The sequence below is a fragment of the Chenopodium quinoa genome, unplaced genomic scaffold (assembly GCF_001683475.1).
Source record: "Chenopodium quinoa cultivar QQ74 unplaced genomic scaffold, ASM168347v1, whole genome shotgun sequence".
Classification (NCBI taxonomy): Eukaryota; Viridiplantae; Streptophyta; class Magnoliopsida; order Caryophyllales; family Amaranthaceae; genus Chenopodium; species Chenopodium quinoa.
This window is the reverse complement of record NW_018744537.1, coordinates 3,525,786-3,538,397: the sequence shown is the minus strand read 5'-3', so window position 1 is coordinate 3,538,397 and position 12,612 is coordinate 3,525,786. Positions and strand designations below refer to the sequence as shown.

Sequence of the window (12,612 nt, the reverse complement as noted above, 5' to 3'; positions counted from 1 at the left end):
AAATAAGCTAATGGCTTTGAGGGGGAAAAACAACAAAGAATATATGCAAATCTATGCTAAAGACATTTTAATTAAAGTGGTGGTGTCGACTCTTGAACAATAAGAAAAACTTATAATCAACATCTACTATTGTCACATTCTCCACCTCTTTCACAAAAGTATCAAAAAGAGTTTATGTGCATTCTCTCAATAATTTAATTTTCTTATTCTCATTTTCATGAATAAACAATAGTAAAATAACCAATGTTACAAGTTCTAACATGATATTGGCTTGAAAATTTAGCTCGAGTTATTTAGCCAGCCTTTTGTCCTAAAGCCCAGCCCGACACTGTCCACATATCCCAAGTAGATACGACCCTATAGTTATTTTGAAAATAAACAAGTCGATAAAAATCCAATGATTTGGTATTAGCAGCTGAAGCACCAAAACAAACGTATAGAATTCTAGACTCTAGTTATTCAATTTTCATTCCCATTTATTTTCAAAATCCTTTATTTACCTATAATGACATTCAATTTTTAATAGCATCATTTTGCATAGATAACACTACCAATCGAACATTGGAAATTAATTCATCTAATCATCTCCCTCCTTTCCCCCATTATAAATCACTAAGAATCTTATATAGTGCAAAAATTCTAAGAATTTTCTTATTGAAAGAGAAAGGCATCTACATGAAAAATGCTTTTTGATGCTCTTTAAAAAAAAAATAAAAAAATAAAATTAAATTCCAAATATTATTACAATTGGAGTAATTATTATTATTATTATTATTATTATTATTATTATTATTATTATTATTATTATTATTATTATTATTATTATTATTATTATTATTATTATTATTATTATTATTATTATTATTATTATTATTATTATTATTATTATTATTACTAGTATTAAAAAAATTCCTTCCATATTTCACTCCAGAGTGTTAAGCTAACAGCAAAACCGAAAGACCTTTTCATTATCAACCTTTCTTTGTCACTCTCATAACCCAAATCACTTTCAAATGGTTTCGTAAACTCAACATATTTCATTTGATTTTCGTGGGGTATTTTTTATTTATTTATTTATTTATTTTTCTGTATTTTTTTTTATTTCTTTGGAAATCTCTACAATCTTTACACTTGTATTTCTCTGGTAAGTTCGTCCGTTTCTTCTAATTTTAATTCAAAATTTTATTTTTATTTCAGATTTTTGTAGTTTTTGACTGAATGTTATGCATTTATGCAGTTATTGAGAATTAGAGTTAACTTCTTTTCTTAATTTTGGTTCTTTTGCTTAATTTCTTAATGGGTATTTTGTTGAATCTGAAGTTTGGGAGATTTGAATTAATTTTATCGGTTAATTGATTGGGCAGTTCGAGTAAATGATAGTTCTTTTTTTGTGTTTTTGGTTGATATGATGTTTGTAGAAAATTCTAGTTTAATTCCTGTGTAATTGGAGACATTGATTAATGAACGAAATGATGAGCATATTTAAGAATGCTTGATTTTTTTTTTTTTTTTTTTTTTTTTCTGGGGTTTTGACCTTTTTGTTATAGCTTTCTGTATGATTCATAAACTGAAGAAATTGGCAAGTATTGTTCTTTACCTTGATTGATAGCAATGGTACCTTGCATTTGGAAGGTGGGAAGTTTCATGGGTTGGTTTTGTTGAAGGATTGACTTGTTTTAGGTGTGATTTGGATCATGGTATTGTTGGTTATGTTACTCGGACTCGGGTACTTGGGTCGGACAAAAGCAGTGTCCAAGTGTTGGACTCGACTATTTATGAATAATTTCCATGATTGTTGTCTAAGATGAAGTCTCAAGTGTTCATACCCAAGTTGGAGTGTTGAGGATGTTACACGAGTACTTGAGGTGCAATGATGGGTATATGTAGCACATGTTATTGACGATATACTTATGCTGTAGGGTGAGAAAAATGCAATACTCCTCTTCATGGGCATAAATGTTATGATGTTTGAATTTGTGCTCATGTTAATAAGTACAAAGTTTATAGCTGTTTCTTATTTCCTTAAATGTGTTTGAATTATAAGTTATTAGCAATTTTTCGTTTGCTTACCTGATACATCATTTATTTGAGCACCATAAGATGATACACACGGGTCATGTATTAAGTTCATGCCTACTCAACATTAGTCTGGTGTTTTCCATCCTTTCTTTTAATATTGTCTCTTTATCAGTTGATGTCTGTGTTGTGCTCAGTATCTTTTGTTATGCCATGGTCTTCTCAAGCTCTGTTATTTTGGTTTGTCTGTAAATATTGAGCTCTATATCAGATAACATATGCGCCCAATTTGAATGACCAACTTGGTCCCCTTTTCAGGTAGTTAGTGTGTATGTGTATTGTTGGTGTCGGTGAGAAGGGATGAAAGTTGGAGTCATGAATAAGCTTAGGCGCCGTAAGCAGTCTAGTGAGGTGGGTTTGTTTCTTAACTGTGTTTTCTGAATTCATTTAGACGTACATGAAAATTGTCTTGTTCCAATTTTTCATTCCTTTTTGCTGGGATTGTTTTTTCCCTTACTTTCTTTCACCTCTTGATTGTTAAACTCATTTTTCATTGAAGTTATCTGTTGAATTGCCTCTATAAGGCTGCAAGCCATTCTAACTCATCTCTCATTTCAAAATTGATGAAATATTCCCAATTAGATTCCTGCTGATGACACTAAACCAAATGGGGGGAATTTACTTGTTAATGATCGTAACAAGTACAAGTCTATGTGGATCCGTACACATTCTACCCTTTGGATGATTGGGGCCTTTGTCCTCATCATCTACATGGGCCATCTTTATATTTGTGCCATGGTGATGCTGATCCAAATCCTGATGGCAAAGGAGCTGTTTAATCTGCTAAGGAAGGTCCGAGAGGATCGAGATCTTCCTGGTTTTCGGCTATTAAATTGGTGAGAGTTTCAAGTTAATATAATTTAGATTGAATTGCTAGAATTTCATTAGTAGCAGAGGAAATCATGGCATTCTAATACTGTATGTGCTATTTTACCTTTTCAGGCACTTTTTCTTCACTGCAATGTTGTTTGTCTATGGTCGATTCCTCAGTCAGCGGCTTGTCAATACTGTCTCTTCAGACAAAGTATTGTATAGGCTTGTTAGCATTCTTATAAAATACCATATGGTTATTTGTTATTTCTTGTATATCGCAGGTTGGTCAGCTTTCATGTTTTGTTTCTTGTTTTGCAAATGGAGACATAATTGATATATTAATTAGACTATAGTATAATTGCAAGTGTGGAAGGTTTTTTTTTTTTTTTTTTTTTCTCTAGCCCCAAGTGTTCTAGTTGTCTGGAATCTGTCCCTTTACACTGTTTGCTAAGTATATCCTCCAAAAGTGTAAGTATTGTTGCTTGAGACTGTGATACTGTAAGAGACATGCATTCCTTCTATGTTGATGTTTCTAGTCAATAAATACTATTCCTTATGTTACCTGGACTTGGTTATTCTTGTCAGACACCTTTATTTTCCAAGTGTTGGACATGACTATTTCCATGATTTTAGTTTAAAATGAAGTGTGAAGTGTCTCCATACCCAAGTTGAGTGTTGAGTATCTGACATGGGTACAAGAGGTGCAATAAAGAGGCTGAGTGACATAGATGTCTAATTGTCTATTCCCTTATTATAGTTTTCCAATGTTTTTCTAACCAATTCTACTTGTGTGAGCCTGATTGCATTCAGCCTTCAAAGTATAATTTTTAATGTTTCATATTCAATATGCAGATGCTGGGATATGCATAAAGCAAAAATAGAAAAATAACCCATAGGATTATATCTTGTTGGACTGTTTGCGAATTACGATGGGGGGAGGTTGTACTCCAATTTCTAAAAACAACAGTAAAAGCATCAGTTCAGATGTTATCCTTTGTCAGTAGAAGTGCTAACCAAAACTTATTTTATGAGGAATAATAGTTTACTATAGTCACAACTCGCAAGTGGATATACTTAAATATAATTTTTCATGAAAGTACTTATTTACAAAGTATGAAGTTTGTCAGAATGGATGTCTTCATTGTTGTTAGCCTATTTACGATGTTTAAGTGGCATATGAATGTTTTACCATGAGGAACGATTTCAAAGGGGAATCAATAAATAATTGTTTTGGCCATAAGATTTGATAATTGTAAATTATAATATATTATGCTCCGTGAAAAGTTACCACTACTTGTCTATCTTTTTCATTTTTCTTTTTGAAATGCATTCCTTTATCTGGTAAAAAAGTTGCTGAATTTATGTTGCAATTGACTTCAGGTTTTGTGTGGTTTATTCTCTCTCTGAAGAAGAAGATGTACAAGTATCAGTTTGGCCAGTACGCATGGACGCACATGATACTTACTGTTGTGTTCACACAGTCATCATTCACAGTGGCCAACATCTTTGAAGGAATGTTTTGGTAAGAAAACTTACAGTACATAGTGAAAGATGCAAATTAACTATTTTAATTTCCCAATCTAGGATAAATTACCTACAGTTTATGGCAGTTTTCCTTTTTCTCTTTGGCAAAAGAGTGTGAAGATGAATTGTTCTGTTGTTTGTATTCTTATCTGAATTTTCTAAAGCATGGCCAGGTCTCCTTGTGTGACTCAACTTTAACCATATGTGTATGCAAATCTGTAAGAAATTACTAAGTGAGAAATCTTGTTAGATTCGTCTAAATGTCAGTTCTATCTAATCCATTGATTAAAGTTCTTTTGACAATAAGAAAATGATAATAACATGTCCTGACATGGTCGAGTTTGAATATTTTCTGGTTTGGTCTAACCTGGTCTTATAACAAGAATAAATAATAAGCTTCTAAATAAGGTGAAGAGAACATAGCCTTTGTTATATCTTATTACTAAAGATGCCTTGAAAGAAAGCTGCATTACTTTTTTCAGAAGCAAAAAGATAAAAAAAAAGGAAAAAGGAGCGAAGATGTATTGTTTCATCCTTTAGTCTGAATTTGATTGATGCTTGCGTAAGCATAATTCTATTTTAGTTCTTTTTTCTATGCCATATCTTTTATTTCCTCCACTGCCCTTGGGTGCCTCTTATATCATATCTTCTTTTAGTTAGCATGATTGCTTTGTCTAGAGAGGAGGCAGGATGGTGAAGGAACCAGATGTAAAACTTTTCTATGGGGGATTGTCTATAACCATGTAGCACCTTTGTGAAAAAAAAAAAAAATAGTCCTGTGATGTTTGGATTTTGGAAGCATCCAGTTTTCTCGTTAAAGCTCAGTAGATTGTAAAAGGATGAGCTATGACCTTGCAAGATAAATCTCTCAGTGTCGTTTTTTTTAATATCATAATTAGAGTCCATAGCTTTTTTGTCCTTACAGGCTATCAGTGAGCAGTATCGGTGCAATGTATATCTTGTGCTTCAAGTATATTTCGTCTATCTGGATTCCAAATGTGTAGTTTTCCAGATGGTTCTGTGGTCCTGCAGAGGAAGGAGTGAAGGACTATATATGTTGGGAGGAACAATTCCATGTAAGCGGGTTTACATGGTCAGAAGCTCAAAACGAAATCTAAATCTAAGCCGAGCTCTCCTATTTTATTTTTAACCAATTGGTGCCTTTTAAAAGGCATGCACCTAGGTGATAGGAATCCTAGAGCCTTGGAACAAGTACGGGGGTAAAGGAAAGAACCATGTTGAGCAAGCCATTATTTTCTAATAAGAACATATTCAATAGGATTATATATTAAAGTAAGCAACAAAGTTTAGGTATCATATTACCATATGCTATTAGAAAAGATTTCTTGAGGTCATGATATTTATTTACACGGAACACTTCAAACTTTGAAGGACTTTAACTTAAGTAGGCCCTATGGCGTGGGTTTTACTCTAGACCACCTCATGGGCCCTAGTGGTTACCATCTTCTTAGCCTCAAACATGCCTTTTCATACACTGGGAACAAACATTTTTATTTGTTTCTTCATCTATTTGTTGTTGGTTTGCATAAGAGTTTCACTTAGAAATTATTTATTGAGGTTAGAGATTTTTGCTACTTGTGTTCTTACTTTAAAGTATAAACTATGCTATATCTGTATTTCCTTGAAATCATCTTTCTTTCTCTTGCTTATATTTGTTCAATTGTGCCATTAAACCTTTCCTGTTAGAAGGAAGTAGAAGCGTTAGACACTGTGATGAGCTTTAGTTTGTGAATTCTGTATACATTTTTGGATTCTGTGTTTCTCATGAATAAAATAATAGCACCAAAAGGTGAGAATGCTGTAAGAAGATTATTGAAACTTCTCTGTCTTTTGAATATAAACAATACAATCTTCAAATGATTTTAAGATATTTTTAGACTGTAGTTTGTTCCTGGGTGTGATAAATTATGATATTGTTTGATTAATTAAAAGCCTTTTCTATTCGTAAGGCTAAAATGTGAAAATTAGAGGATCTGGCAAAGCCTTTCATACATAATGCTGACTTACTAGCATAAATGTGATTGTGACTTTGACAAGAGATTCTGTGTTATAGCCTTGTTCTCCCTGCTGATGTATCATGGCTTCTATGATGAATTGTCATCCTTCATTCTTATACACTGCTACATATTGTCTTCTTTCTTAAAGCTGTTGAGGACAATAACTGAGGTCTGACATGATTGCAGGTTTCTTCTTCCTGCATCACTTATCGTCATAAATGACATTGCGGCTTATTTATTTGGGTTTTTCTTTGGGAAAACTCCTCTGATTAAGCTTTCTCCTATGAAAACTTGGGAAGGATTTATTGGGGCTTCGGTTACAACCATCATTTCAGCATTTTTGGCCCGTACTACTATTCAAAATTTTGCATGCATTTCAGCCTTTTGACCTTTTTGGATTGGTTTTACCATTTAACTACTCTTAACATGAAATTTGACTCAAGGAAATTTCTACATGGTGCTATAATTATTTTTTCTCGTCTTTTTGCTGCAAACATAGGACCCATTTAAAAGCATAAGTTAACCCTGGCATAAAGTTGAATCTCCCTTGAGGAGACTATAATGTTCTTTACTTCAATTTCACATATGGATCTATTAAACCTTTTATTCTATTGCAGCTTGCAAATGTCATGGGTCGGTTTGAGTGGTTAACATGTCCAAGAACGGTATATCCTTTTGTTGTTTAATGATAAAGGAGTTTCTAAGAAATCAAAATATATCTCCCGACTAATTGTTGTATTGTTCTTTGGTATGTATGAAGGACTTGTCTACTGGTTGGCTTCACTGTGATCCTGGGCCGCTGTTTAAGCCAGAGTATTACCACTTACCAGGATATATTGCAAATTGGGTGAGATATGAACACTGTTTTCAGTGTTATCCTTCAAATTTTATTGTACTTAACAATTATATGTTCTTGGTTGCTGTTTTTTGGTTGTCCTAATTGCTAAAGGTGGTTCTGGAGTAACTATGTCAGCTTCTCATGCTAGTGTGGCCTTATAGCTTCATACTGACCATTGACCACATATATAACATCAAAAGTTTCGGATAACTTGTTCTAGTTTCATCCATTTCCATGCATGTCTTGGGCTGCACCGCAGCAGTATGTCTGGAGTTACATTTCACTTTTAACAATTCACTGACAAGTGCTATCTTGACATTGAGAGCTGACTGCTTAGGAGTTCGGTTAGAGATTGGTCTTTTTGTGCCATCTGAAGTAATTCATTACCACAAAATTTCTACATTTCGAAATATATGTTTGACTTCAAGCCTAGAGAAATTTACACTTGTTTGTCAGCAATCTCTTAAAAAACCATGAAGAGAGCTAGACTGCGAGTGACCAGCTTTAATCCAGTGTGCTGTAGGTGTATGTGAAGAGCTATTCTTCGAGTTTTGATGAATGAACCCTTCAGCTGACGATGGTTAACTTTGTCGATTGATATTTTAAAAAAGAACTGATGGCAGGAAGTGAGAATAGCAGAGGGTGCGTGAGGTGACAATTGCTGTTATATGTCATAGCACCTGTTCAGAATTTTAATTATTGTTCGCATTCAAATAATCATACTTTTTTTATCCCAGTCAAACGGGCATTGAACTTGGGCATTAAGGTTCTTGATCCAAGTGTTAAGACTCAAGAGCATCAAGTTACCATATATGTTAGGATGTTTTATTACTTCTCATCACTTCCTTTTAAATATATTACTCATGCTATCAGTCATTTAAAAAATCATAATATATTAAGGATTTTCTCTACTGGCATGGAACTTTTGATTCGTAATCCAAGCACAAGAGCATAGATGTCAGGCTTTCTGATTTTTTTTCTTGATGCAGCCTATTTAATGAGCTATCTATCATGATTATATGATTATTATATCTCCTCGAATTACATGTTATCTAGGGAAGGAGTGGATTTCTGGAGATTGGTGTGTTCTGTAAGTTAGTTTTACGTGACTTATTGCTACAGCAGGAAGTTTTATCTGATTTGGAGCTTCATTTAATAAGATTATCCATCAATTTATCAGGAACACTTTGTAACAAACTGCCAGGCAAGCTTTGATAAAACCTGTCATCATAAGGGCTTCATGTTGAACTAATCCATCTTATTCTTGAGTAAATTTTATATGTGATGGAGTTAAGAAAGCCTTAATGTTTGAATCTTCCTGTCAAGCTATTTAATTAAGATTTCCTTGTGCAAAAGTCGGAGAAAGATCAGCAAGTAGTATTGAAGCAAACACCTAGACCTAGTTACCTTGTCAAACTATAATATAAATTGGGTTGACTAGCATCTTAAATACTATGCTCTATAGCGTTTAGTATCAAAATTGCTAAGAGGCTAATGTGTTTCATTATCCTGTAGTTAAACAAAGAATTCGTACTCATTTGACAATTTTATGTTGAATAGATGAAAGATTTAGAGAGCATAATGATGTTGCTGTCTGTTTTGTAAGGATGACTTTCCTGTGCATTTTTATTTTCTGTTTTAACATCCTTGGTACTCCATATGTTTTATACAATATGTTGGCACCTAAGTGTCGTGGATCTCAACACTTGCTCCATTGACACTAACAATGCTCCTGCCTGTGAAGACACTTTTTTTTGGGGGTGGGGGAATTGATAAAGCCTTACTCCTGGCTACTAAAATTAGATGTTGCTATGAAATATTGCAGGAGATATTATGAATTCAGAATTTATTGTCAGTGTATCTTTTGCAGATCCCTTGGAAAGAAATTCCCATCATGCCGGTTCAATGGCATGCTTTGTGTCTAGGCCTCTTCGCATCAATCATAGCACCTTTTGGAGGTTTTTTTGCCAGTGGCTTTAAAAGAGCCTTCAAGATCAAGGTTCACTCGCATTTCTTTGACTTTACACACAGATAGTAAAGCCTCCACAATATGTGATTACATCCCTTTTCCTTCTTGTCACAGGACTTTGGTGATAGCATCCCTGGACATGGTGGTATTACTGACAGAATGGATTGTCAGGTATGCTGCAAAATATATTTGTTACTAATTGAATCTGTTCTATTTATAACTTTCTGGTATGCATTCTGGGGATTGCATAGCAATTAATTGAATACTCGAAGTCTATAAACCCTATACAGTATCATATGCAAGAACAGGTTAAGTGTTGCAGTCAATTGTGCATCCAAATAAAATTTTATAATTATTTGGTAGTTAAACACGAGTGTTTTGATAACTTTTTCAGATGGTTATGGCCGTCTTCGCATATATCTACCATCAGTCCTTTGTTAAGCCACAAAGCCTCTCAGTTGAGTCTATCTTGGACCAGGTAGTTTTCTGACTTTTCCCTTTGTTCAGATACATCTGATCTTAGATTAATAGAAAGCTTTTTTGTCTGTTGTTAAAAGTTATCACATGAAGTCTTTGTACTGACATCATTTCTTGGTAGATTTTGATGAACCTTACATTTGAGGAGCAGCTTGATCTATACCGGAAGCTGGGAGAAATCTTACAGCAGAAAAGATTTGGACAATAATAAAATCCATGATATTGCTTTGAGGTTTGTTCTTCTTGCCTTCCTCTATGCTTTTAAACGGCATGACATGATCTGTTTTACTTGTACGACCCACCATTTAAATGTAACTGACAACTCAGAAGAGCAATTGTACTGTGCTTTCCTTGTTAGCATTTCGTACTAGTCCAGTGAATCTCTTTGACAGCTTTGCTGGATTACATTGCCTTTGTCCTTATTCTTGATTGACTTCTACTTCATTTGAAGATTAGCGGGAGAAGCTCTTGGTAATCAGTGAGCTGCTATCTCAACTCATGATTATATTAGAGGGCTGGTATTTGTCAAGATAGGACACTTCATGAGGGCTTGGCTTGGATCTTCTTTGGAATGTGATATTGGTGGCAGTTGCATTGTACATGTGGGAAGAACTAGGAGTTTTTTGTTAGTCATTGTACACTAGAGTGTATCATAATCTTTATCTGGGATTCATTTTCCTGGTATTTTGTCTAAATTAGTTTTCATCGTTTTTAGGGTTTTTTTAAAGATATATTCTTGCAATACCATACATTGGCCATTGTTGGTGTTGTGGTTCCTTGCATTCCATTAACAATTATGATTGTTTTGCGGTGTACATGTTCCCATTTGCTCTTGTTTGCACCAAAAAATGCCAATAATTTCATCGAATAAAAGATGCAACCCTGAACTTCAAGATTTTCTGTAGGAAACTTCAGTAATTCACCCACTGAGGCATCGACTGTCCGTTGCAAGCTTAACACATGTGAGCATGGTGCTAGTGACCATTCCCTTACCATGTAACTAACGGTAACATTGGTCTTGGCTCTAGAAGATGGCGGTATTTTCTGATCCCTCCTCCCCCAAACACCCACACTCGCGTGCACACGCATAGAGGGTTGTGGAGGTGTTTGGTAAAGAGCTTATTGGAGCAAAGTTAGCTTATTTGACTAATTATCGAATTTCGGAAGTTTCATGTGTTAAATTTTGGTACAAATTTGTACTTTTTTTTTTTTACTACTTATTACGTAATTGTGAATTATTTCTTCCTGTACCTCGGCCATGTTTATGATTTGGTGCCTTTTTTAGGAGGTAAGGATCAATTGACACAAGTGTCTAGAAATGTTACAAAACAAAAACCAACGTTTTATGGCCATATTACCCAATCCCAAGCCAAGGAAACTACTCCAGCCAAGAGCCAACCAGAGTCACGGTCGCAACTTGCAAACAATCCTCTTCTACATCGTGCCAGCATCTGTGATTCCTTCTCAACTGACTTCATACCCTTCTCTCCCTGCCTGAGCCACCCTTACAAATATTAGACCATGACGCTTAGCTTCACACTATATTATATGGACTTGGGTACCTATGTCCGACTCAGCTATTTTGTGAAAAAAAAAATTCATTATAATCTTGGTTGGCAAAGGTTGTAATTAACATACAAATAAATGAGCAAGTATATATTTTTTTTTCTAGCTAAGAGAAGGCGCTATCAAATGGAAAACCCATCGAAGTTAACTCAACCTACCTCATCCTATAGTTCACATAAAACCCCCACGATGTACATGTAGCTCATGTACTTGTATATTTATATCAATTAGTTGCAATGTACTTGGTAAATACGAAATACTCCGTATAAATATGGTATAACAGCGAAATCTGAATCCCAACAAAATATTAGCTAGGGAATCAAACAAGATTTGGATTAAAGTGAAAAAGAAATGCAATCACATCATTTACTCCTTCTAAATGGAAGAAATGTCTGACGAAAAGGCAAATTGACCACAAGTATTTTAGACCAAGAATTTAAATAAATAAATCTCTTTTGCCTATGTTCACGCATTAGAGAGATCACAAATTCACAAATTCACTACGAATAGGGGATCACAAGATCATTATAAGACCGTGTCTTATCATCATAAAACCACCTTGTACATAGATTAGGCCAAGAGAAGAGAGAAACTGAAATAAGGTCACATGCTTGCAATGACTCATAAAAGTAGCACGGTCTAATGATGAGGAAAACAATCTTATACATATGTTTTTCCTATTGATTGTTAATTTTGGTATAACTAGCTTGTCTAGCTATAAATTGCCAAAGGGTGATTATGATGTAAATGAGATTCGATCTCAAGTTTTGCATACGATTAATTTCAATTTCTTTCATAATATCAAAAGAAAGATTATAATGTACTATTAACGTAATACTATAACTTAATTAAGTAATAAGTTCACCATTGTTTTTCAAAAAGAAAAAAATTACAACCACACAAAAGATAAATAATAAATAAAACCCCAAAAAAATTCCCTTTGCATAATTCCTCTCACCAATATACGTAAATGAATGAATCTAATATCATATATCCCTAATAAATAAAGTCGGTCTCGCAGCCAGGCCACGAGACAGCGACACTTGGCATTCCAGTTTTTCGCCAAGTGTCGCGCCATGTAGGCAACAAATATGTATTATTGTGACACATATGATGCTAAGTAAGCGATTTTTGGATATATATTTTTAAGATAAAATTGTTGTATAGAGTTTTATTATCACTATACTTCTAATATTTCATATATACAAATTAATCATAACTTTTAATAAATATCGTATAACTCGGTTTTATTTCCATCATAAAATTCGTTCAAAAAGTTCTTTAAAATAAAATCCATTTATAATATATTTAATTTAGTTAAAACTAAATAA

The 12,612-nt window shown here is 33.9% G+C and overlaps 1 protein-coding gene across 5 annotated transcripts; it reads left to right on the top strand.

Annotated features, from left to right (window-relative positions):
• Positions 1-934: 934 nt before the first annotated feature.
• On the top strand, positions 935-11,289 carry LOC110698706 (phosphatidate cytidylyltransferase 1-like). 5 transcript variants are annotated; one of them, XM_021876214.1, is made up of 13 exons: positions 935-1,144; positions 2,335-2,427; positions 2,659-2,912; positions 3,019-3,170; positions 4,270-4,411; positions 6,618-6,774; positions 7,049-7,096; positions 7,192-7,278; positions 9,140-9,268; positions 9,353-9,409; positions 9,633-9,716; positions 9,837-9,947; positions 10,621-11,289. In XM_021876214.1, exons 2-12 carry the CDS (start codon positions 2,377-2,379, stop codon positions 9,921-9,923), a joined length of 1,248 nt encoding a protein of 415 aa, XP_021731906.1. In that variant the 5' UTR covers positions 935-1,144; positions 2,335-2,376; the 3' UTR covers positions 9,924-9,947; positions 10,621-11,289. The 5 variants fall into 5 exon arrangements, with proteins under 5 accessions (XP_021731906.1, XP_021731904.1, XP_021731901.1 ...); XM_021876212.1 differs by lacking the exon at positions 10,621-11,289 and adding an exon at positions 10,172-10,530; XM_021876209.1 differs by lacking the exon at positions 10,621-11,289 and adding an exon at positions 10,167-10,530.
• Positions 11,290-12,612: the final 1,323 nt, after the last annotated feature.